Source organism: Euwallacea similis, chromosome 6 (genome assembly GCF_039881205.1).
Source record: "Euwallacea similis isolate ESF13 chromosome 6, ESF131.1, whole genome shotgun sequence".
NCBI classification, from domain to species: Eukaryota; Metazoa; Arthropoda; class Insecta; order Coleoptera; family Curculionidae; genus Euwallacea; species Euwallacea similis.
Window position 1 is genome coordinate 3,345,274 of NC_089614.1, and position 27,851 is coordinate 3,373,124.

The following is a 27,851-nucleotide window of genomic DNA, read 5'->3' on the forward strand; positions in this document are numbered from 1 at the left end:
ATACCAAAATATATTAAGTTTGTCAAATGTCTTTTTGTCAAGTAATAAATTCACCTAGTATATCATTTTATATACTGAGAGATCATGTCAAACTTATAAACTACAATGCTCAGCAAACCATTTTTTGCTTGAAATACAACCAGGATTTTCACAATGAGGGCACCGGTTGATTAATTTTGGGCTTACAGGCAAATTGCTCTTTAAATGATGTTTTACCAGATCTGCCAGGGCCTCTATGAATAGTGGGTGATCATTAGGAGCGGGTACTCTTCTAACAATTTCAATGCCAGCCTAAAAAAGCGTCTTGAATTTTGCATTTATTTGCTATATTATATAAATGTACCTCCTTGGCCTCTTCAGCTAATTCAATATCAAGTTCATGCAAGGTTTCAATATGTTCATTAACAAAGGCTATAGGAACAATAACAAGGGCCTTTTTCCCTTGTTTTGCATAACTTTTAACTGATGAGTTTGTAAAGGGACCCAGCCAAGGCAAAGGGCCAACTTTTGACTGCCACACTAACTGATAGGGATTGCAATATTTTAAGTCCCACATTACCAATTGCACTGTACAGCCTACTTCAGAAGGGTAGGGGTCACCTCGATTTACTGCCTAAAATCATAGCTGTTTTCTATTAGTATTATATTACATAAATTAAAGTACCTTAAGGGGTAGGGAGTGAGCTGAAAATAAAATGAGAGCTTCTTTCCTGACTTCTTCAGGTAATTTCTTTATTTCTTTCTTGATTAAATCTGCAAAACACTGAGCCAAAAGAGGATGAACAGACCATCTGTCTATTATGCTTAATTTAAGTCCTTTAGGGAGCCCCTTTTGTTGAAAATATTTGAAGACGACATTCAAGCTAGAACCTGATGTTGCACAGCTATACTGTGGATATTGAGAGAAAACTATTGCCCTTTCAACACCATCACTAAAATTAAAAAATTGGTTAGTTGGGCTATAAAATTTTAAATACTACATACTTTTGTAACTGTTCTAATGCATCTTCAGTAAATGGACTGGCATATCGAAAAGCTGGATATGCTTTGTGGGGGGCTGTTTCTGGGTGATCTTTATCCAACTTCTTGCATAATAAGTCCCCTTGAAGAGTGGTCCACTTCAAAATTGGTGAACCTCCCCCTATTTCCTCATACCTTTTTTGAACTGTTGGAGTTCTGCGTTTGGCAATCCACTCACCAATAAAACTGGGAATAATGTAATTAGGAAAAATCTACATATCGGAGGGCCCTTACTCTTGAGCAAAGGGAAACTGAATTACATCTCTATCAGTCATGATACGATGTAGGTAATCATGGACTTGATCAGTACGTTGCGGGCCCCCCATGTTCAGCATGATTATTGCAGTCTTGGGATTTAGAACAGTAGTTGAATAAGGGGATCCCAATTTTAGGAGTTTGGTGCATTTTTGTCCTATGAAATTTCGCTGTATTTGCTGCTTGTATTAAGCAAGACTTACCTAAAGACATGCAGCTATGCCTAGAGAACATAGTTTTGTAATTTTGCAATATATGATCATTCACAATTGTTTAAAGTACGTGAATAAACAAAAAATCACAGTAATTCGCGTTAACATAACCTCATTTTATCATTCCATGACAGGACATTTAAGCTTATGAAGGAAAAAGTGCGACATTGTCATTTTGTTCCCCGAGGTGGGCAAAAAGAAGAAAATAAAATTTTAATAAATGTGAATATTCACGTTTCAGCCAATTTCGCTTCTTATTTAATAAAACGGGGACGTGGTTATCCCAACTGTTTCGTTTGCTTTAATTTGTTATAACGATTAAGAAGATAGATTAAAAATTAAATCAGATATACGTATATGTAGATGAAAGTGCGTCTACAAAGGTACAAAGCGGGTTTTCGTGTTCTATTCATATGAATCAGTAAACAGTTTGTCGAACTGTTGTCGTCGCAGCGAATTAATTAAGTTATATTAGTAAAAATTTGAAAAATGTTGACGGGTGGAATCATCGTGAAATTGCTTTGTTCTTCCAAGAAAAATTCAGATCATCCACAGGTGGTAAAAATATCAATTAAGTGTCCTATCAATTTGGTTATCCAAGCACACAAAATGGCGACCGACAATGTTGTCGGATTTAATTGGGAATTTCAGGATAATTACGTACCGTGGCACTGTCCCGTGAGTATTAATAAAAGAAATAATTGAACAATTCTCAATTAGCGTCATGAGCGGCAGCACAAACCGGCAACAACAGATTCCTCACAGGCGCCCCGTCAACAGTCCGTTCGGTGATTCAATTCGCGATGGCGAATTGCGAAGTGGGTAGTCCGAGTCCGGTGTCTTTAGTCAAACGTAGATCGCATGGTGCAGCGGTGTATTGAGCGTCTAATTTAGAATGTAGTCAACTTACAGCGCGAAAACTTAACCTCAATTCTGCTAATGTTTACATTTATGATAGTTTTATAAGCAAACATTCCGGCCACTATGGTGGAAAAACTTAAATGGAAACTAAACGGTTTTTTAATTTTGTTGGTGTTATCAATATTGGGGAGTTTTTCCCATGTTTCGGCCCACAGGACGTGCGATCACACATATCCTAAACATCATCAGGTTAGTGGTATAAGTAAATGTTGAAACTATAAAGATTTCAGTTTATATTTGAATTGAAATCTAAATGGTTTTTGACGTTGGGAAGCTTTACAATTAATATTAAATCATCCTGAGAGAGATTCGATTACAGAATTGATTATACAAGTGATTTGGTGATCACTATAGTGAGGAGATAAATTAGTAAAATAAAAAAATTATCAAAAATCTCCATACCTTATAATTCCCACTAATTTTTGTTTGAGCTACACAAAATTCCATGGAGTTTCTAGAAATATTTTAGAAACTCACAAAGTTCTTTTCAGAAGTTTCCAGCTTTTATGTATCTAGAAAACTCCTGGAGAATCCTCATAAACATAAGTATGGTGACATCATTGTCATTTTAACCAAAACAACCATTCATTGGTTTAAAAATATTCATAACTGAGGTTGCACCAGTCAAAAAGATGGATATTTTTCATACTCATCACATTCATGTCCATAAAGATTTGCTATCTGAGTTATGCAAAATGTTTCATGGAAATACAAATCCTTTGATAAGTGAATCGACAACAAACTGTAACATTGCTACTGCCTTCTGTTCATTTGATGCTTCTGCTCAAGAACTGGGAAACTTTGAATTCATGTGCCTTTCCCTTAAATTACCTATCAAACCGTTTCAATAATTGGAGGGCAGTAGGGAATTCTAAGTAATCTTGAGCTCAAAATATCCTATATAGTTCCCTCAGTGATTGCATACAAAATTTCTTGTTGGCTACTAATGTAAATAACAATATACAAGATGTCTCTACAAGATCTGTACAAAATCTACCACGGGTTTCTGAGGTGAAAACATGATGATTTAACCCAATTTATCTTAGTGCAAAAGTGGATGGTTTCCAAAATACAGGATGTCAAAGTGAAAATTAAAAATATCAAACAAATTAATTATTTCGTTTGTAATGCTACTATCTGAACAAAATGTCGCATCTAGGGGTTTTTAGGAGCGAGAAATCAGAATTCGTTTACATTTTCGATTCACATTGTACAGGTTGCTGTCGTCGCTAGGTGAACTCTCTTTAGAGGGGCATAAGTTTTTTTATCTCCCAGTATAAAATTTATTCATGACCAAATTTGTGTTTTCCTATATATTTTATGAAAAAAAGATATCTTGGTACAAGTCCCTACAGGCATTCCTTCTTGAGATATTTGAAGTTTAAAATTCTCAGCATGTCTTGAAAAATACCTTTAGTCTTCAAAATTAGAAGTATGTATTTCTTCGCACAGTACAGGAAAATAAATAATAAAAAACTGGTATAACCAAATAAACACATGAAATTAAAAAAAAATGATAAGTATTAAAAATTAATTTAATGTTGTAATTTTTTTCGTTTCCAGTGTATGAATAAATATGTACTTTTAATTTTCAAGGCATTCAGCGACCTTTAAACTTCAAATATCTCAAAAAGTAATGTCCATAGGGACTTGTACCAAAATACCTTTTTAACAGTACAACCTTACATGTTTTGTCAAAACATGTAGAAAAACACAAATTTAGTTATAAATAAATTTTATACCAGGTAATAAAGAAAATGATACTCTTTTAAAGAGAGTTCCCCTGACGTTAACAACGTCCTCTACAATGTCTATCGAAAATGTAAACGGATTCTGATTTCTTTCCCTAAAAACACCTCGATGCGGCATTTTGTTCAGATCGTGTAATTACAAACAAAGTACTTAATTTTTTTCTTTTTTTAATCTTCCCTTCAAAATACCTTATTTTGAAAATCGTCCGCTTTCAGACTAAGGTTGGGTTAAATCGTCATGTTTTTATCTCAGAAATCTGGTAAAATTTTGTAGACCTTTTAGAGACACCCTGTATAAGCTTCAATTCAAAGAGTTTCAAATTAATTTAATTGATTTACATTCGATCTTCAAAGTGGGTATACTGTTCTATAGAAACTGCAAGATCCATATTTTTGTTTGTCCTTCTCAAACTTTGATCTTTGTTAGACATTTATACCCATATTTTATCTGAATGATGGGAAGCTCCATAAAAATAATTCCTTTGAAATGGAACTGAGAGGTATCCACGGAGGGCATCATTTAACTGTGGTTCGAAAAATAATTTTATTCTATTTTAATCTCATTTCTTCTCCCTCATGTTTTAGTTTCACTCACCTGTATCGGACTTTAGCTAATCCGTTATAAATTCTCTTGCAGTTGATAAGAATTTATTCTTTCAAAAATTTTATTTGTTTCCAATTCGCGAAATCTAAAATACCTTCTCATCAATCACATTGCTACAGGTGTAAAATTAATCAAAAGCAAAGGCTTTTTTACGTTTTTGAATGTCTTATATAGTTAATATTTCTCCTAATAGGCTCCTATTATGCTCCTAATATGCTCCTAATATCCTCCTAATATCCTACAATGCTCCTATCTCTCCATCTCAATGACGTAGTTAAGTGAGAATCCTTCAAAGTGTCAGAACAGTCCTGAAGCCCATTCGAATTAATAAAAAAAAACTGGAAATAGATTCCCCGTATTCTACAAACATAGGTAAATATACGTTTCTGCAACTAAAGATAAGAACCACGTCAGAAAATTTAGAAAATCCCTCGAAAACCCAAAAATTCCTTTGGATAATAGATTTAGAACTCCTGAAAGTTTTTTTGAGCATGTTGTGATTTTTTCAAACACACAGAGTATAAGCAGTAATAATACTTTTTATTTTTCTAAGCATTGTAATAATTGTAATAGTTACTTGAAAACCCAGAGATATCCAAAAACCCTCTTATGTAGGTTATCTAGCAAATCTGTAGCAAATTCTGTAGTTTATCTAAGCAAATGCAACTTGTTTCTATTAATGCACATCAATCAGTAGGTACGTATTACCTTCTTTTAGAATGTGCAATTAAGTATAACAAAATAATTTGGTAAAAAGCATTTGCTGTCAGAGCTTTTCTTTTTTTGAACAAGCACATCTTGAGTTAATTAATGACTAATTTGAGGAAGTACCTATGCAGTCGCTTTCACCTTTTGTGCTATACAAACTTGAGTGAGTCTGAACCGAAGAAAGAAAAATTAAATTTCCAATTACACATTCGTTCAGTACCTATTCCTCCCAAAGTATTCACTCTAGCACCAAAAATAAGTCCAAAATCATCTAAAAATTTTCTAAACTGGACTGAAAAAAACTGAAGTTTCTGAATCGCAAATTAAGTTTTTAAATAGTCAAATAAAAATAGTTTACAAATTTAAATGAAGTCACCCTTGTTGAAGACAGAATACGAAATTTTGAATGTGAAGATTTAATTGCCGCATAATGAGTTAGTAAATTAATTTATAAAAGTAAAAAATTCAGTTTGCGTAATTAGTATTATGCCCATGAAGTACATAAAGCAATATTATTATTTTAATTAATTTAGATATGTGTTGATGACACTTGATTTAAATTAATAGGGGTAAGTAACTTTTATTTGGATATTTGAAAATTTGATTCGCAAAAATACTTTGATTTCAATGTTTGAATTAGTCATGATTTCGTACCGAGGCACATTTCGAAATTATCGCATAAGTAATTTTCAACTCATATCTGGTTGTAGAGTCCACTCCCCGGCTGCCGGGGCATTCGCTTTGAGGCCCCCTTTATATCAAAAAAGTAAATTTCTAAAGCGTAATTTTCACGTTTCATTAACTGGATTATTGTTTTGTCTACTGTGACAGAAAATATTGTCGAAAAAAGACCAATTTTGCACGTATTGTTAAAATAGTGCCTAATTAGCGGTTACTGTTGCATTGAAAAATGGATTGTTTTTAAGACGCCAGCGCTGCTTTCAGTTGCGCCAGCCTGCAAATCGTGCAAGCAGTAAATGGTCTAGGTAGAAATCGTGTGAAATTAAACGATGACAATACATTTCATCACTTATGTACTTACTTATTCGAGAAAAGTGCGACAATATTCGGCACCTGTTCTGCATGCATAGGCAGACTGTTCTAAATCGCAATCAAATGAGGTTTATGCATTTTATTGTCTTTTTCGTTACACATGGAGATGGTACCCAGGACGGTACCATTTGCGTTTTCTAGATTATTTTAATAAAATCCTCACTGCACCAAAGCAAATTAATTTGAAAGAGGCTTATTGATTTTTTTTTAACGGCAGAAACGAGAGATGAGGGAATGATAAAAACGCATGGGTAGTTATTTGCGTTTGCGACAATTTGTAATATACCTGGAAAATTCGAATTTGCAGGAAATGAATTGGAAATTAAATTTGCATACGTGTTTGCAGTAGATAAATTTGTTTTTATGGTTTTGCACTAATTAAGGCTTCCGCTCGTTAAATTATTATTTTAATACTTACGTACTGAACGAAACAACGCTTTTGGGAAACTAGTTCCTCTGTAGTTGGATAATACGTCCAAGCGTCTACGTGAATTATCTCACGGAAATTCATTTATTGTAGTTGAAAGAATAAAGAAAAATTTTCTATCAGAAAAAGCAATAATTGAATGGCACTTTCACCTTAATTAAAGTGAAACACATTTGGTACGAAAAAAATAGTACTGCCTAGAGGTTCCGGCCTAGTCAGCCATTTCTAAGAGGTAAACCTCCTGGATGAACCAAGGATAAACCTTTGCTGCGAATTTAAGGCGGTGTTTCACGCAAATAGGTTCCTGATATTTTTTATAACCTCTAGGTTTGTAGTCTGTAAGGTAACCTTTGAATTTATATCTAGTTTAAAATCAAAAAGCACTCGTAGGTACTCCACCCACAAGATCGTTAGACAAAAGTACTTGAACTATGAAAGTGCACCTTGCGAACTTACTTACAGGGTATCTATTCTCGAATTACTTTTAAGTTGTTTGAATAAAAATATTGTGATATACATGACAATACTCCTGGAGAATATCTCTACGAAGGAAAATTCGTAAATCTGCATAATTTATAGGTGTAAGAGCAAAACCAAGCACAAGCAAACTTTGCGCTTCCATGAATAGCATTCCGAGCGTTTTTTCTTGGCGAAGATTATATCATGTCCGTGATGCGGCAGAATTAATCTTAAACCACGAAGCAGGTTGTTAAAGTAGAATGTATAATTTTCCTGGTACGACCTTCGTACTCAGATGTGCCTTTAGAAATAATGTTCCTTCATTCTACATGAACAATCGAACCCAACAATAAATTGCGTGTAAAGTAATTTAGTATCGTTTCGATATGCTTCTGATTCTGTTTAGCGGGTAATTTTATGTTTTACTGCTAATGCGAGATTAGCCATATTGCACAGAAATTAGTTGTTTTTCATGTAGTTATTTATAACTTACATTTTCAAATTAGTGGCCCCTTTGAAATCGTTCGACATTGGAGGGGAGGCGTTTAATGTTTCTATTAATACTGATTATTGTTTAAGTAGTACACAACAGTTGAGTCAATACGCAAATCGTAGCCGAAGTAGGCGAAGAAGCGGTTGCTTAAATATTGCAATGTTATTATAAATGTTTTATTAAAACCAAACCGCACATATTAACAAGTTAACGTAACAAGCATTTTACGTAAGCGAACTTTATCAAGCCATGAAAAGTACATATGACATTGCCCTTTAATTACTGTGATGTAAAAGCCTTATTTGCAATTTAAATTTGTCGTTTTATTTAATTATATAGGCCGTTACATAAGGCGATCAATACATGAAGGAAACCTGTTTCTATATCTACAGATAGACAGGTTTCTTTGTTTCCAATTTCAGTTTTTTTACTTAATCCTAATTTGTATACCAATATGTGCATTATTTACTGGTATATTGGTGCAACATCTAAAACGGCCATTAACCCAGATTGCAAAGCTGGGTCCATTAAGGTCATTAGCATAATGTAAATTAATTCATTTCGATTTTCCCACAATTGAGATTGGGCTAAAAATTAAATCCTCCCAGGAGTATTCAAATTTGTTGCGAAAATAATTTTTGCTTTAGGATAGTTTATTGCCCTAAGAGTTTGGATGGTGTCCTTGGAAGTTTTTAGAATCGTAGTATAATATCAGGTTGTTCGGAAAGTAATTTCGTTTTTTTATGTGAAAATGAATGACAGTTTTCGTATAATAAACAAATGCTTTATTAAATTATATATTGGCCGTTCTGGTCCAACACCTTTTGCCATCTTTCTGGTAGTAGCATAATTCCACGCTCATAAAATTTTTTGTCTTTGCTGGCAAAAAACTGATCGAGGTGGTTTTTGACCTCATCATTTGAGATGAAAGTTTTACCGTCTAAAAAATTTTGGAGTGACCGGAACAAATAATAATCCGATGGTGCCAGGTCTGGAGAATATGGTGGGTGTGGCATTGTGTCCCATTCAAGCTGTAAAAGCTTTTGGCGAGTGACCAAACTTGTGTGAGGTCTCGCGTTGTCTTGGTGAAACACTACACCTTTTCTGTTGATTAGTTCGGGTCTTTTCTGTTGAAGTGCATCCTTCAGTTTGTCCAGCTGCTGGCAGTAGACTTCCGAATTAATCGTTGTGTTATCCGGTAAAAGCTCAAAAAAAACGATTCCTTTAAAATCCCACCAAACAGACAGCATCACCTTTTTTTGGTGAATATCGGCTTTGGAAATGGTTTGAGTCGATTCATCTTTTTTGCTCCATGACCTCTTGCGTTTGACGTTGTTGTATACAACCCATTTTTCGTCCCCAGTAATGATGCGCTTCAAAAACGGATCATTTTTGTCACGTTTGAGAAGCGAATCGCAGACGTCAATGCGGCGACACAGATTTCTCTCTGTGAGAACATGGGGAACCCATATATCGAGCTTCGAGGATAATCCCAGGCCTTTCAAGTGGTCATAAACTGTTGAATTCGATAAATTTAACTTCAATCCGATCTCACGTGTTGTTATTCGACGGTTCGCATCAACTAATGCCTTTATGGCGTCTTTATCAGCTTCAACCGGCCTTCCCGAACGTGGTGCATCTTCGACATCAAAATTGCCAGATCGAAATTTAGAGAACCAGTTCTGACACTGGCGTACTGTCAACACACCTTCTCCATACACATCGGTCAATTTCTTTCTGGCTTGAACAGCATTTTTACCCTTTCTGTAGTAAAACAGTAGGATATGTCGAAAATGCTGCTTATCGCTCTCCATATTTAAAAGGGCACCAACCAAAAACTACTGCGTAGAATTAATTGAAATGTTTCACACACAAGCCTTGTTATATGAGCTCTCAAAGCATATAAAAATTATATGGCTTAAGTGTGAGGTTAAGTGCAAAAAAATACCATTAAATCCTCTGTCGGGAAAAAACGAAATTACTTTCCGAACAACCTAATATTTCAATCACCGGCAAAGTAAAGACTTATTTCTAGCAATTTTAGGAATAACTTTGTAAAAACCTTCGAAGTTTCTGCCTTAATCGAGGTTTTTGTAAAACTCCAGAAGTTCTGTTTATTAACTTTGCTCTCCTTATTGCAAAATTAACTGCAAAAAACATTTAGTGCCTAGTAAGAAACTTGACATAACTGAATTGGAATCTAGCAAATTATTATACTTTTAGGTCGGTTTTTCAGGAGATGTATATGTCAACTAATCTTAGTCATGTAAATCGGTTTAAGTAATTACAGAATGCTTTCAGACACAATTTCTTCAACGTTTATGGAAATGATTGCCATGGACTTGGCCTGGTTAATAATTACCTGTAAAAGTTTTTCTTGATTGAATCACTGAGCAGTGAACCGTATTTTGAAAAAATTCCGAAATATCCCAATTTACCTTTGAGCTTTTACTTTGAAATTCCGATTCGAATCTTGAAAAATCTTAAGCGAAACAGGGTAGTAGGGTCTATCGAACACCAAAACTTTATCATAATTACGTTGCCCTTTTAAGGATTGGGCTAGAGAAAGTATCTCAATTATGCATTAAACTCGAAGTACGTAAACATAGTTATGTAATAAATTCGTTGCTTCGGGGTATTCAGTTCTTAACTATTTACTTGCCATTAAACATTCGTCCAACAAATTTTAATTCTTGCCAACATACATATGTAAGCATAATTTCACAACATATTCATCGATCAATCGGGGATTTCACGGTAATGCCATATACCAAAAAATTTAAGTAACGGGGTGTCCCACATTCGACTTCCAACATGGGGATCTCGGTAATTATAAGAGAGAGCGTTGGTTAAATGATGATAAAGTTGCGTTTGATTCATTTCCAGTTTTAACACTTTCAACGTTCTATTACTTTAAAATATATCCGAGGAAAAGCCAATTCGTCAATTTGCATGTTTATTTTCTCCTGTCTTTACATTTGAATTTGTAGCAAAACTAATTTTGTGACTAATTGACTTTCCTACAATGCCTTCCCAAGAGCCACACTAGTGATGTCGTTTTTGAAATACGACTTTTCAATTCTGAAATATTTTACCATTTTTCAAAATTTTAAATAGGAACGTACGACCAAAAATACGTTTTGATGTATTATTTAGTACCAAAAACTATATCCGCGTCAACTTGATCAAAATCAGATTTTTTAATTTAAATAATAGAGACCCCATAATTTTAAATACCTACACAAAGTAAAATTTTCAAGAGATCTCCAAATAAAATAATTTATTAATGTTAATCACAAAATATCTCACACAAGTCAAAAATCCATCAAGCTGATAGCAAATCCCCCCTGAATTGTGTGTTAGAACCATAAATGTCCTCATTAGATCTAAATTTTCCGACATTCCTCTTCACATACAACAGGCCCTCCAGAAAAAGCAAAGATGAGACAGGCAAGATACCATCTTGAACTAATCTGAAATTCGGTTCACTTATTAATAAAAAAATCCTCTTCTGTATTCTTAACATCTTGCTCCTGTTCTGCCCACTCCCGACACTCTAATAATACAAAAACGTCCAATGGGACGTCTAACGAACACTCTCATTTGACGTTACGATTGGCGGACGTCTGTAGAATGGCCTGTGAATGTCCAAATATGTGGACATCCACAAGTTGTCCATGTCATGTTCTGGGTTCAATATCGCGGGAATAGTTACTGATTTGAAATCATGAAAATGGTTTTTAAAGCCCAATTCATGTACATTTATGGCAGGAATTTAACTTGTTTAACTTTATACATATCCTGTCAAAATCGAACATCATATATTTAACGTGTTCAAAATTAATTCATTTTTATGTGTTTATTTTCTTATCCACAAAATTAAATAACTCAGTTAAATGAATTTATCGTACCTAAAAGCTCCCTTAGGAGCAATTTCAAGTCCAGTGCAAATCAAAAACTGCTGGATTTGTTCTCAATTTATAAAATTTAAAAAGTTTTGACCCCCTTTTGAATTGAAACAAATGACTTTTGTAAGTTTCACTAAATCTCTCTATTGTCTTATCTTCTAACACTTAGTAGTTATTTGTACTATTGTTTCTGAGACACCCTATATATTTCTGTATAAGTCTTAATCAGTATAATTTGTCTTTCTTATATTTTCCGATTACGTTTAAGTCGAATGAAATCGATCGATCGAATCATTATAAAAATATACATAACACCATACCCACAACGTTGCCCTATGATAATGTTATGGGTTCGGTATTACTCCTATAGATAGAAATAAGACTAACATTATTCCTAGTTTCATGCATAGTTTTTTTTTATTACGACAGTACTGTAGTTTCCCTCTCATCTAGAGCAGCAACCTGTTTTTTTTTGTGAAGTGTGAGTTACAATCCAATGTAACTCCATTCCCCTTATTCCAAAACAGTTGGGTTATATATTAATTGTATCATAAGCTTCACTTAAGTCTAACAAAAGCCCCACAAATCCTTCTCTATTGTTTCCAAAATATTCATAGCAAATGCAAAGATTGCCGTATTTGTAAACCTATAGAGTATACGCCCATGGTAATTTTTATTTTGCATGTTGTTTCGTCATCAAGCTGAGCTACTACATATAATTTTTTTTAATATTTTGATAAATGTAAACAATAAACTATAGGTCGAAAGTTCCCCACTGCTTTAAAGTCCCTTTTTTTAACACAGGAAAGACCAATGCCTTTTCCAACTCGTCAGGAAATATGCTTAATGTAACAGAATTATATAATAATAATACATGTAGCAGAGGACTCCATATTTGATTTAGTATAAATTTTATTAACTTATTAGATACCTCATCAGCACCAGCAATTCATTTATTTTTAAATTTTCGGACAATGTGTAGAATTTCTTTTGTGTTCAATAACTCACTCAAAACAAGTATCTATAGTATTGAATTCTATCAGGTTGTTCGGAAAGTAATTTCGTTTTTTTATGTGAAAATGAATGACAGTTTTCGTATAATAAACAAATGCTTTATTAAATTATATATTGGCCGTTCTGGTCCAACACCTTTTGCCATCTTTCTGGTAGTAGCATAATTCCACGCTCATAAAATTTTTTGTCTTTGCTGGCAAAAAACTGATCGAGGTGGTTTTTGACCTCATCATTTGAGATGAAAGTTTTACCGTCTAAAAAATTTTGGAGTGACCGGAACAAATAATAATCCGATGGTGCCAGGTCTGGAGAATATGGTGGGTGTGGCATTGTGTCCCATTCAAGCTGTAAAAGCTTTTGGCGAGTGACCAAACTTGTGTGAGGTCTCGCGTTGTCTTGGTGAAACACTACACCTTTTCTGTTGATTAGTTCGGGTCTTTTCTGTTGAAGTGCATCCTTCAGTTTGTCCAGCTGCTGGCAGTAGACTTCCGAATTAATCGTTGTGTTATCCGGTAAAAGCTCAAAAAAAACGATTCCTTTAAAATCCCACCAAACAGACAGCATCACCTTTTTTTGGTGAATATCGGCTTTGGAAATGGTTTGAGTCGATTCATCTTTTTTGCTCCATGACCTCTTGCGTTTGACGTTGTTGTATACAACCCATTTTTCGTCCCCAGTAATGATGCGCTTCAAAAACGGATCATTTTTGTCACGTTTGAGAAGCGAATCGCAGACGTCAATGCGGCGACACAGATTTCTCTCTGTGAGAACATGGGGAACCCATATATCGAGCTTCGAGGATAATCCCAGGCCTTTCAAGTGGTCATAAACTGTTGAATTCGATAAATTTAACTTCAATCCGATCTCACGTGTTGTTATTCGACGGTTCGCATCAACTAATGCCTTTATGGCGTCTTTATCAGCTTCAACCGGCCTTCCCGAACGTGGTGCATCTTCGACATCAAAATTGCCAGATCGAAATTTAGAGAACCAGTTCTGACACTGGCGTACTGTCAACACACCTTCTCCATACACATCGGTCAATTTCTTTCTGGCTTGAACAGCATTTTTACCCTTTCTGTAGTAAAACAGTAGGATATGTCGAAAATGCTGCTTATCGCTCTCCATATTTAAAAGGGCACCAACCAAAAACTACTGCGTAGAATTAATTGAAATGTTTCACACACAAGCCTTGTTATATGAGCTCTCAAAGCATATAAAAATTATATGGCTTAAGTGTGAGGTTAAGTGCAAAAAAATACCATTAAATCCTCTGTCGGGAAAAAACGAAATTACTTTCCGAACAACCTAATAGGTTACTGTCAAACGGTTTTATTTGTATTTTCGACAATATTTTTTGTGTTTCACTGATGTACTACTCATCAAAGTTATGAGTTGTGGTATATTTACAACTCTAGGATCCAGAGAAAAAGAGTATCGATCATTTGGTTCTTCGTTTCAAAGCCATTTGGCTTGTGACAAAAAAACACCCGTGTACCTAAATAATAATTTATAAAATGCAATGAAAAAAATACATTAGGAAATGCTCCAATTAAGTGGTTGAAGGGAAAAGGAAGTAGGATTGTGCAGTTTTATAATGGTCCTATTGTGACGGTTCTGTTTCCATCTTGCCCGAATTTATTAAAATCTTTCAGTTATTCTTGGCATGTGTGTACATTTGATTAGCAATTGATTGGGTTCCTTATCTTTGTGATCGGTCTTAGTGCAATCTGTTCTCTTGTTTGTATGTATTGTTTTGTTTTTTCCTTTACATTTGCCCTCAGCGTGTGTCCTTAGTCTAACAATGGTATGTAAATGGACATATATTTTTGTTGCAATTTTTGCACTGATCCCTTAATCTTTATATCTCAGCCATCAAATGTTTTGTCCAATTCGTAACTTCTATTGCCATATTTCGAGCGTGATTGTGTGCGCTGTTCCGTCTACAGTATACACTCGATAACGTGAACAAAATAAAACAACGCACGTTCACGTTAGCGATTTATTTATGTAATCGGGGGTTAATCTAAATAGAGTGGAAAACAGATTATTGGGTGACAAAAAAAGTCTGAAATTTTAGTTTGCTTCTTAGGATTTGTAATTTTTTGCACAAGGGCTATTTTTCTTAGTCTTTTTAAAATTATGAGATCTGTGAAGTCCACACCACTATATTCTGCCCACTGGATTGCAGTATTTAATGCAGTTATAGCGCTGTCCAGTGACACTTTACTTGACATTTCTTGAAAACTCTCGACTACATGAACTTCACATTTTTCGTCAGCATCATTCCATTCCAATACATCAGTTTCCTTGAATGTGGCCTACAAATATACATAAATTACATATGTAATAACAGATTTAAATTGTAAAGATAAATCCCTTACTTGTGGTGCTAGTGTATTTAGAAGATCACAGCATTTGGAGATTAAGCCTGCCTTATCATCGTCCCATCGACGTTTTAAAACAGAAAGAGGTAATTCATCATCGTCATCCTCGGACATTTCAGTGTTCTCTAAAATATTTCTCCAACATTTTGCAATAATTTGTGAATCTAGTCGATTCCATGCAGCCGTTAAGTTGACAACAGCTTCCTTAATAGTCAAGTTTTTCAATGTATCAGTTATGTTTGAATTACTTGCTATAACATCGGCAAGAAGGCTATTCCTGTAATATAATTTTGATCCATAGGTTGGATAAGCGGCGTAACGTTAGGTGGAAGAAACATTGTTACTATCTGTCCATCTTCGCTCTTTAATTCTTCTTCGTTTAAATGAGATGGAGCGTTATCTAGCAGAAGTAAGGCTTTTATCGGGAGCCCTTTATTTGACAAAAAATGTGTAACCTGTAAAGGAATACGTAAATTTATGCTACGATTTCAAGAAAAAGACACAACAAAATTTACCCGCGGTACAAAGGAATGATGGAACCATTTTTTTAAAATCCACACACAGCAGTCATCCACGCTGTCTTGGAGTGTTCATAATTAAGAGAGCAAGTAAAGTTTTAAAATGACCTTGGATTGGCAGCCTTACCGATAATTTGTATAGCTGTTTTTCCATTTGTGGTAATCCAGACCCTTTAAGTGTTTTTCTTTTACTTGATTCAACATATGTATCTGTTATTACTCTTAAAATGGTTTCTTTTCTTTGCTTTATTTTGCAAATCGTAGATTTAGCTATATTGTATTTTCTGGATAAATTTGAAACACTTGCACCTTTACTTAGCTCCTGAATTACAAGAGATTTTTCATGGAGAGTTAAACACTTTGGTTTTTTCAGCGACATTACACATAACAACACGTATTCACTAAACCTTTCGACAATCGTTCAAAAGCAACAGGAAAATGTTGCAATGCAAAAAATGAAACTACAAAGTAAAACTGGGGAAATGCCGGGCACGACCCGGGGTCGGGCAACCCCGTATTGAGCACGACTGCCAGGGAATCCCCAGAAGTAGTTCCCCCGGTAACGGAAATCATTTGTTCACGTTATACGGTGGTTAATGTGATAGAAAGGTGATTCACGTTATCCGGAGGTTTACGTTATCCGATGTTCACAGTATCAAGTGTTTACTGTATATTGGTTTGTTTCTCATCAGTTCCTGAAGTTTGTCTTAATGTATTCAAAAATTTTAATTAACACCAGGGTAATACTCATATTATAGATATACAGGGTGTCCCAGATAAGGATGAACAGCATGGGGATCTCGGAAACGGTAATAGATACAAAATGGTTTAAATTGGGAAAAAGTTAGGCAATTTAAAGCAAATTAATAATCTGTTTTTATATCGACGAAATTCCGAATGGTTACGAAGATATCCGGAAAAAAACGAATTTGGCGGTTTTCGTTTTTTGCAAATAACTCTTATACGGTTATAGTTAGAGGAATAAAAGTTTTACATTATTAAAGCACTTTTTTGAGAACTGTTTAGCAGTGTTGCCAGTTTTCTTGTTACATCCTTACTTTCGGAGAAAAATGAGTAAACTTTTGATTTTCATATGGGCGTGATATCAATTATTTATATTTTCAAAATCGTCATAAAATTCCCTTTTCAGCCATGCATTACATTTAATATTTTTCTCAGAAACTCTATGAGTTATAGCCATTAAAGCATTTTTTGATAAGTAGGCCATGATTTTGACTTATAGTAATGGTGCACATTAAATAAATGAATGCTGTGGAAACGTCAACATTTGATTCGATCCAAGTTTAGCCGCATTGTTGTTATTAAATACATAATTTGAAACAATTATTTTTTTAATTTTAGGGTGATACCAGTAATATATTTATACTTTTAAATAATGTTGACGTTTCCACAGCATTCATTTATTTAATGTGCACCATTACTATAAGTCAAAATCATGGCCTACTTATCAAAAAATGCTTTAATGGCTATAACTCATAGAGTTTCTGAGAAAAATATTAAATGTAATGCATGGCTGAAAAGGGAATTTTATGACGATTTTGAAAATATAAATAATTGATATCACGCCCATATGAAAATCAAAAGTTTACTCATTTTTCTCCGAAAGTAAGGATGTAACAAGAAAACTGGCAACACTGCTAAACAGTTCTCAAAAAAGTGCTTTAATAATGTAAAACTTTTATTCCTCTAACTATAACCGTATAAGAGTTATTTGCAAAAAACGAAAACCGCCAAATTCGTTTTTTTCCGGATATCTTCGTAACCATTCGGAATTTCGTCGATATAAAAACAGATTATTAATTTGCTTTAAATTGCCCAACTTTTTCCCAATTTAAACCATTTTGTATCTATTACCGTTTCCAAGATCCCCATGCTGTTCATCCTTATCTGGGACACCCTGTATAGTTTGTTTGACACTTATTTTATGAATTTTTTTATTTTATTTACATATTTTTTGCTTTTGTAATCCTTCAATAAACAGTGACGGGACTTCTTTTCTGTTATGTATGATATTTTATATCTGCTATCAGCACTGTTCCATTAATGTAAAACATCCAACTCCTTTTTACACTTTAATATATCAGGTTGTCTTAGAAAATATTTAGTTTCTCTAAAGTTATTTATTTGATTTTACTGGAAAGTCTGTTGAAAATATTATGTAATATGTTTATATGTATGCCTTTGCTGGTTTATTTCTTTCGCTTTTATAGAGTAGAAAACTTCCCAGTTTACGTCTCCAAGATCTTTTAAATCTGGCAATATTTCTACCATTAAATAACTATTTCTCAACAAAGTTTGGTCTTCTAAAAGCAATATCCGGTATTAATTTTTGGGCTGTAGGATCAGATATATGTACGAGAATGCCATACAATCGTCTTCACGCTCTCCTCAAAATTGGTTAGAAATTGGTCAATACATGTTGCACCATTTACTGGTATTTTAGAGTGTTCACGGAGCAGCCAATCATCGATATTAGTTTTGCAATATCTTTAGCAACACCAATAATAATAGCATGTGACATTTTATCCTTGTAATCAATTAAAAGTTCTAGCTGAATATTACAGTCACCAGTGGGAAGCCAATATACACTAGTTATTAAGATTGTCTGTTGCTAAGTTCTAATTTCACATCCTCAACATTCAATGGGACCTTCCTCTCGTACATTAGTTCCATGAATTGTTATTTTATATCTTAATTTGTCACTTACGTAAATTATAATCCTGCCATGTCTATTTTCATCTTGTGTACAAAAGTTCGTCACCAGATTATATCACTTAATACCGGAATTAGACAATTGTCGATTTATTTTCCAGTGTTCCGTTACACAAAAATAATTAGAGCTTATTTGCTTTTATGAGATTTTTCAAAAACTCTATGGCGTTCCCAATCCTCCCAAATTCCAAGGCAATCAATATCAAAACTATCAAAGTCGTGAGATCGTGAAAATACGTGTAACTAAAAATTATTTACCTGTGCAAATACACCCAACGACAAAAGTCTTGCACCTCCATATTATTCCGATAATGTACCATTTTTTGAAGTAGTTTTTTTTTTGTTTATTTGCTTCCTTGGTTTGTGTTCATAACCATCCGTGCTGAATCACTATTTCTGCCCAATGTATTATTTACCTGCACGAAAATATAAATATTGGGAGGTGCAAGAGTTTTGTCGATGAGTGTATTTGCAATTTAAGAAATTAAGAAAATTGTTTGTGTAAATTGCATAGTTTTTGCTTACTTTTGTATGAAACTCTCTTGTACTTATATCAAGGTTGAGCTTTGTCCCCATTATTTTCACTCTCATTCGATCATTGTGGGTCTTGATGCAGAATATGCGTACGGTTTTAAATTTTGCCCAAAATTTTATATACCTACCTAGGTAAGCCTTTTCATCTTCAGTTTGAAAATAACTTATAATGGTCTATAATTGTAATAATACATATAATTAGAATATATAATAATAGTTCTACCACAATTAAAAATAATTCCCTGAATATATTTTTCGCCCGGCAGAAGTCCCTCGTGAGGGTTTAGTTAAACACACGGATAGTTTTTCATTAAATTGAACCTTGAGTATACACGTGCTTTGTGGGAGAGTTAAATAATCTGTAGTTATTTAAGTATTGGTGTTATTTAAGGATCATTAGAGTGAATTTACAGAGCTGGTTAAGGTCAAGTGATCTGACCGCCTCAATCGTACTGTATTAACCCTAAGCACGTTTTGCACACAGTAATTTTGATTTATCCTTGATTGATCTTCGTGGCACGAAATGTCACATGCAAGTTGCAGCAATTGTAGAAATTTAAATTGATTTCTATTTCTCTTTTGCCAGGTATTGCACACGTTCGTGGAACCGCATCACGTGATCAAGAAACGAGCTGCTGACCAATCGTTAAGAATTTTATTATATTATGACCGAAGTGTTTATAGGTATGTAAAAAACGTTTTTGTTAATACTTTCACTCATTGCATTTGGCTATTATTAACAATACATACTCATTTCACAGGTTAGACGAGGAACGATTTAAGCTAATTAACGTAAGTAAAGCAAATTGGTTTCGGCCAATTATAAATCTTTTCTTACCTCATTTGATTGTCAATTCACACATTTCCGGGCTCGTGTCCAACAGTCACACCTATTTAGAGCCCCCTGTGGCTACTGAGGATTCCCATAACTTAGTTATCAAATAATAACTCAAAATTGCCCTGTTCATCTCTACAGTTTCTTAACGTTTAATTAAAGAAAACTATTTTAAAGAAGCTCTTCAACATTCGATACTTTCCGCATATTTACCCCATTTTACGTAAGTTCGCTAATAGCATTAATAGCAAAAGTAATGAACAGTTCGTTATCACCTCGTTATAAAGATTTCAAGATTGTAATGTTCATGTTATCTCTATAAGAATGTTTTAATTAAATCAATTAATTAATATTGCGTTTTTATAAATTATGGAGGATTTTGTTGTAATAAAATAAACAATTGAAATATCAATAATCCTCCGCATCACTTAAAACGGATTTAAGAATAGACAGCATATTGATAATTTGAAAATTGAACAAGTGTATGTAGCAGTATATATTAAAGACTATACACTTACGTCATCGAAAACAACCAAACATCCATATAAATTTCCCATATTAAAAAAATAGAAAAAAAAATCTATCACTGGATTAGCTAACAATCATTGTATCACAATCAGCATGGAGGTCTTGGCTTAGCACAGCACAGTATTTGATCGCAGTCTTTTACCGAACATCCTTAGGCTTTATCCATGTTCAGGTTACTCTCCTTTATCGCCTGTTCAATTCCTTCAATATCAAAAACGTCGTTGCTAGGCATTGAAGCCTTCCTTGTTTGTTCTCCATTGGCTTTAGAACTTTCATCATTATGCTGCATCACTGATATATTCATACGCTTCTTCTCCTTCATTCGTCCACTTTTTGACAGGGACAGTCTCCGATTAAGCACAGGTAGATCGACAGGATCATCTTCTTTTTGAGTTTGATGAGAATTTATTTCTGGTTCTTTACCTCTCTCCTTTTTACTTTTGCTCTTATTCCCACCGAACAGATTCGAAAAAAAATTTGACATTTTTATGTAACGCCGTTGATTGCGTTGTTACTTGCCTAATGGAGTGCAAGTTAAACACTACAACGATCGCAAAAAAAGTTTAGGAATTACAGGTTATACATTATGTGCCCCGATAAGATATAACGAAAACAAAGATAAGGTTTATTAGGTTTCGTATAAGTTTTATAACATCCTAATAAAGTGCCTGTCTCAAATTATATATAGGGCAAATGCAATTATCGTTTTAATTTATAACACATTTCATGGGATGCTTTTCTATATTCGAATTAAATCCCCAAGATTTTTGTTTTCGATCCGCAATGCCAGGATAAAATTAAGTAAGTGATGTTTCCGTCTAATCTGTAATATGTACTATTTTAATTATTATTGCCACTATTAGCTCAAATTGATAAGCTATGACAATTAACGAGTTCTTAGACCGGAAATTCCTTTAAGTTTTAATTCCATTATATTAACTTTAATAACTTGCGCCTTTACATTTTTTTATTGCGACCGTGACTCTAGTGGTTTCATGCTAAGCTGATCGTAAAATCCATTTTCTAATTCGTTTTTTTTTTTAAGAAAAAAAAATCAATCACATTTGCGTTTCAGAAAACCATATTACCGGAGGCTGTAAATTTCTGGGAGCAAGCACTCTTTGTCAGAAGAGCTCAAAGCGTAATTCGCCTAACTAGGTAAGTGTTCGGGGCGAAGTCGACACACCCCATATATTGACTATGCAAATCCCATTGACAAGAAAAATGCAATTATTATATTACTTCCATACGTAAGAAATAGTGACATAATAATTAGGGAATTGTCGTCATTGTTTGAAATTTCATCGCAGATATGAGTAAATAAGACAAACAATGCTACATGAATGTGAAATCGCATCTGTGCCATCTCCATTAGAAAAGCGAGTTAAACTTAGAAATCAAACCGATGTACCAGATTTTTCTGCGTGCTTGCTATTAAAGTGCCAATTCATTCTTTTGCTATATATAGACAGTTTCGCACTTTTCGCTGCGACAAGTCTATTCATTACGCATATACCATATTAAAACAAGTACATTATACCCTTAATAGTAAAAATCTGCAATATCGATTTTAATAAAATATTCTTGTAAAGTTCATTATAATGCACAAGGCCGAAGGAAACAGGTACCGAGTATATAAATCGAAATAGGAGCCACTGAAGGATTCTGTCACGGCAGAGCCTTCTATCAAAAATATCAGTCTATTTACAAGGAAGTCATTAGATGTTGCATAATGAATCATTCAAAGCCGATACTACATCACTAGTAGACATTATCTTGTGCTACAATCACATTATATTGTTTCTTGCACATAATTGTAAACCCATGATTGTCTACTAAAAGACCAATTGCTTATTGGCTAATATCATGACTACATTCAACAAACATCCGCATTTGTATGAGTGTGAAAGTGAACTTAAATTAATTTCTTGTCTCTCAGAAAATGCAGCGACCCTCAAGTCTTCGTTAAAAATGGACATACTCACTGCATAGACAAGTGCAGTGAGAAAACCATGTGCGGGGAAGTGGAAGTACCAGATGAACACTTGGACGTGTGCCGAATTTGCAATTCGACTGGACAAAAATGTCAAGAATCCGAAAATTCATTACAAGGCAAAGGCATTCCAGACTTCGATTTTGTTTTTTATGTGTCTGCTATGCAGACTGAAAGGTGCAACAAATCTTTAACGGTCGCTTATGCCAGCCACTGCCAGCAGGAATCTGGATTAGACAGGTGACAGTCCATTGAAATCCATACAAAAAGAAGTTGATTTATATTAAACTCTTCTAGGCCAATAGCAGGACATGCTAATTTATGCCCAAACAGTATTAGCACTAGCCGACAGGATCTGGAAATTCTGCTGTCCACAGTAAAACATGAAATCCTCCATGCGTTGGGGTTTTCTGTTAGTCTTTATGCATTTTATCGAAGTAGGGATGGTACCCCGTTAACAGAACGGAGTCCTGAGACTGGAAAACCACCTTTAAACGAGTCGTAAGTTCAAAGTTAAATGAGGAAACTTTTGAATGGTTGATGGAGTAGGGATTATTTCCTAAAGTTTCTTCTTGACTAAGCATTTAACCTGTTTTTTAGTCGTCAAGCCATTTTACCCCATTCCAACTAAATTTTGTCTCAATAGATTACAGACTTACCAATGGAGTAACAAGGTAATAAACACATTTACTCGTCATTGGCTTGTAAAAGACGGATACATAAAGCGAGACGTTCAAATGATGATAACACCAACCGTGCTACAAGAGGCTAAAGATTATTTTAACTGCTCAGAATTAGAGGGTGCTGAATTGGAAGACCAAGGAGAAGAGGGAACTGTATTAACCCATTGGGAAAAGCGCGTTTTTGAGGTAATTTGAAGTATTCTTCTTTCTGTGATTCATATCTTTCTTATAGAATGAAGCAATGACCGGAACGCATACTCAGAACCCTATAATCTCCCGAATAACCCTGGCTCTTATGGAGGATACTGGGTGGTATATCGCCAACTATAGCATGGCAGGCGAGATGTCTTGGGGCAGGAATTTGGGCTGTGACTTCGTTATGAAGAGTTGCAAAGAATGGATCAATACCAAATCTAGCAAGTATTGCCTCACCACCCTTAAATTTAGTGGTTTTTATGATCTAAGTGTCATTTACTAGAGGCTTTTCTATTCATCCCTTCTGTAATAAAGTCAAGAGAGATCCTCTGCAAACCGAATGTACTGACGACAGGACCTCGGTGGCGCTTTGTAATTTGGTGGAATACGAGAGCGAACTTCCCAAAATTTATCAGGTAAAATATCTTCAGACGGCATAAATATGGGTATAGATTCATTTCTGAGTTCTTTCCTCTGTTCTTATTATCCGAAGAAGACGATGCGGGAGAATTATATACTTTTGATCTTTTTGAGATGTATGACATAGTTTTAGAAATTTTGAACAGTTTTGGGCTTAGGGGAGTTGTGGAGGGGCTTTTGATATTGAAATGCGTTTAAAGAGGAATGTCTAGGATTTGCAAAACTCTCTCTCTGAGGCCAGTAAGGTAAGGTTGGCCGAAGCAGTGGTATACCAAAGTGAAGATTTGTCTACCTATAAATGGTCAGGTCTCCACGGCATTTTAAATGTGCGTACCCCCCCCCCCCCCCCCCCCCCTGTTCTAATACATAGTGGTAGATGTCATGGGTATTGGTTCTTGAAACCTTTTGGATGGTGTGCGATTTAATACAAATAAATGAAAAACAAACCTCAGTTATCATTTTTTGAGTGCAACGCACGTGAGAGTATGTAAGATCTTCCTTCTTATGAGACGCAACGAGACTCACGCAGTGATAGAAAAGAGATACTTCACCGTATATAACAGTTACCTGGGGGTGTACGTTTTATAACCTCAAATCGAGGTTGAAAGTTTCGACGTGACCAACGACCTAATTTTAAGCACGTTTCCGCCCGTCGTAGGTCATAAAAGCCCTGAAAAAATTTCTTTGCCTCGTGGTCGTATAGAGCTAGGAGAACACAAAAATTAAAATTGACAGATCTCGCATAACTCTAATGCTACGCAAGTAATTTTATTTTGAATTTTCCACATTCGAGGCTTGTGGTCATTCTACAACTTTCCACCCTGTATCTCATAAACGTGCCAAGCTAGATATTTAAAAAAATTATGTGTTTACAGGAACTTGCCAAAAAAATGAAAATTGTTGAAGAAAATTTGAAATTGTGGCGAGTTTTTTAATTTAACTTTTCAGTTTAATTTAGTTCAGAATTTTCGAATTTCTTATAAAAACATAGAAATTCTTGTAAAGACTCAAGTGAAATATCTAAGTTTTCTTTATATGTAACGAATTTACGTGTTTTCCCTGAAAAATCAATTAAGAATCGTAATTCTCCGTAAAAAAAAAATTAATTTGTCCGAAATTCCAACTAAAAAATCGTAGAGATGAGCGTGATCACCCTAACATTGACCTACTCGACTCGTTCGTGCATATACGTCATTTTCAATTAAATATGACTAGAGGTTTCTCCATATGAATTTGTAAATATTTAACCTTGATCTCCGATCTTACGTAAATGGGGTAAGACTGGACCACGAACGAAAATTGGGAATTTTATGAAGATTTTTAGACTTTACCGGCAAGTTCCGTGCGTTTTTCGTAATGTTTCAAGGCAATGAAAATTCTGTATCAGTATGATGTATTCGTTTGTAAACTGCCTATAAACTTGTAAGTATTAAACGAGCTATCGGCAGCGTTACTTTGCGATTCGATATCGGTGTCTCATCGTAGAGGGTACGATGTTTGAAATCCGATGTAGTTACATTGTGGATTTTTTATTTTCTGTTATTTTTTTGTTAAATATTCTTCTTTCTCTTAACCTTTCATTATTGTTCAATGTCTTGGATCAAAATGAAATTTTTTCTAAAACTTTTTTAGTACATAGTTAAGTTAAAAAAAATATTAGGGTTTTGCAGATGCTGAGGAAGATGTCAGGTGCGTGTCCATTGTATTAGACACGTTTTATCACACTATTGGACATATTTGGACGGAAAATGACTTGATTAAATAACGTGTTAATATGGTTATTAATGGTAAATGTTTTATACATACATACAAAACTCGATAATTAATTAAACATTTAGTTCGGGAACATTCAAATCATTCTCGTACAAATTTGTATTTATCCAATATATTTTACGTATATGGAAAAGACACATCGTGTCTGGATGTTCGTATGTAGTATTTCGCCACAAACTTAAACAGAAAAATAATATTTTCGCTAACACCACACATTGCGTTCGTTCGTGTTCGTATCAGTGGCGAATTCAGGATTTATGTTGGCATTATATTGGTATTGAAAATAATAATCAAGTCTTTGACATAACCGTATAGAACCAAAGAATATAAACATAGTGCTCTAAATTATATTACTCGCTCGAAGAGAATATGATTCAAGCAAATTATCAATTTTCCGTGACTTTTTTCTTATCTCATTTAACACCTCATTTATATTTATTTCGACGTCATAATATATATATTTAGTCCAATTTTTGTTTGTTTTTTTTTGTGCTGTGTTCAAGAGAAAGTTTTTATTACCAAAGCATACACTTTTAAAAAAGTGAAACTTTTTTAACCTAGAACCCGATCTACTGGGTTCAGTCCACAATAAGATTGCATAAAGCTCAGTTTAGAGTTTCGATGTGTTGCCTTGCAGTTGATGTCTTAGGATGGCTTTAATTTAAGTTTCGTGAGAGGTATATAAATCTGGTTGCCTAAACAACTGTCGATCAATATTTATTATGGAGATTGGAGGCAATAGCCTGAAACGCTAGGGAATAAATTAACATAAAACACGTACATGCCCTACATTCCACATTTGTGTTTAAATAGGTATTCAAAACTGTGTAACGTAATAAAACAAATATTCTGTCTTTTATTTTTATACTTTTTTCTATACAGCGTAAACGATCATGCAAAATTACACGTTATCTGCGTAGGCTTACACCACACTAAAGCAAACTTATACGATTATAGGATCTTTGTTTCAATTTTTTTCAGAATTTTGATACTCTCGATCACGTAAACCCAGGCAAGGAAGGTTGGTACGGGGGCTCAGTCTCTCTAGCCGACTATTGCCCATACATCCAAGAATTCACTTGGAAGTCTCAGAATGTTATTGTTAGAGGCTCTCACTGTCACTATATTGAAAATAACCCTAGTAAGTTGACTTTAATGAACTTTGTTTAATCTTAAAATAACAATGTGTAGAGCAAGACAAGAATTTTGCTCTGGAGGAATATGGAAAAAACTCGAAATGTTTTGAGCACACTGATCGTATGTGGGAGGAAAAATCTTGTGGGCAATTGCGACAGTGGATGCATTGGGGGTCCGGATGTTATCCTTACAATTGTTCTGCAGGGAGGTTACACATTTTGGTATGCACTTTTATTACAATTATTTTCATATGTAACAATGTTACGGTTTAGGTGGGAAATTATTCCTACACATGCCACCATGCCAATCAGGAGATTTCCATTAGAATATTTAGCAATGGGTGGTTACATAAAGGCGCCATAGTTTGTCCGCCTTGTAGGGAAATATGCGAGGTAAATGTTTTATTTCGCACTATCAAAATTTCTTATTTATAATATTTCAATAGAAAGAGTTTGAGGCCCGAGGAGAGTGGTGTAAACCTGGCGAAGAGGCCCCTCCTTCCACAATTTATCATCGTGATGAGCTGCGATGTGATTCCAATATTGCCAAAGTCCCCCTTTACTTGTTTTTCTTATTAACGTCAATTGTGTGGTGTATATCGTAACTAGATATATGATATACACTTGAGTAAATATGTGTGATATTCCATTGTAAGCCCTGCTTTCTCTCCAAAAAGCTGTTAATATGTTATCTTTGAACAGTAAGATATTTACTGAGAAGGAGAGTAGGCAGATTGAAGATGTTGCAAATTTTGAGATTACTTAAGTTGTTTGAATACATTTTTTTATACAAATGAAGACTGACTTATAATAATTATTTTGAAAAAAAACACTTGGTCAGGTTTAAATTGTCTGAACTTAGGAATCATTCCCCCTTTTATATTGTGATTAGATTGTACATTCTGTATTTCTCTAGTAGGACTATGTCGTGCCATTCTAGTGATTAATAGGGATACATGTTTTTAGCAGAAGCAGCGTTGATTTTGCTCATAGAAAATATTATATATTTCGTCCAATATGTCTTTTAAGCTATTTAATTAGTGTAATTTTTTCTGAGTCTCATGGCCAAGTATTACATTTTTAATCCCTGACGGCCTTATAAATATGTTTTTTCTTGTACTGAGCTTTACATATGAAAAATTATTCCTCTCCAATATTGATATATGTGAGGCTCTTAGAATATCCGACTCCATTAGAGTATATTTTTAATGCGTGATGTATATTCAATATTTTAATTACGGATATTAGCTTATTCGGTTAATAAAATTTGTTATGTTTTTAAAATAGCTAC

General features: G+C 34.3%; 3 protein-coding genes across 3 annotated transcripts in view; 1 reads left to right on the forward strand and 2 right to left on the reverse strand.

Annotated features, from left to right (window-relative positions):
- The window catches only part of sosie, a 99,238-nt gene that overhangs the window by 65,799 nt on the left and 5,588 nt on the right, over positions 1-27,851 (reverse strand). The window lies entirely within an intron of this gene.
- Positions 11-1,624, reverse strand: FeCH (ferrochelatase, mitochondrial). Its single transcript, XM_066390943.1, has 6 exons — positions 1,479-1,624; positions 1,255-1,432; positions 985-1,206; positions 665-932; positions 344-613; positions 11-291 (listed from the first exon to the last, which is right to left on the reverse strand). Exons 1-6 carry the CDS (start codon positions 1,507-1,509, stop codon positions 94-96), a joined length of 1,167 nt encoding a protein of 388 aa, XP_066247040.1. The 5' UTR covers positions 1,510-1,624; the 3' UTR covers positions 11-93.
- Invadolysin (leishmanolysin-like peptidase, invadolysin) lies at positions 2,174-27,802 on the forward strand. Its single transcript, XM_066391430.1, has 13 exons — positions 2,174-2,597; positions 19,584-19,681; positions 19,759-19,789; positions 21,436-21,518; positions 22,300-22,593; positions 22,651-22,854; positions 23,000-23,222; positions 23,269-23,456; positions 23,515-23,647; positions 26,406-26,565; positions 26,616-26,782; positions 26,834-26,953; positions 27,007-27,802. Exons 1-13 carry the CDS (start codon positions 2,472-2,474, stop codon positions 27,163-27,165), a joined length of 1,986 nt encoding a protein of 661 aa, XP_066247527.1. The 5' UTR covers positions 2,174-2,471; the 3' UTR covers positions 27,166-27,802.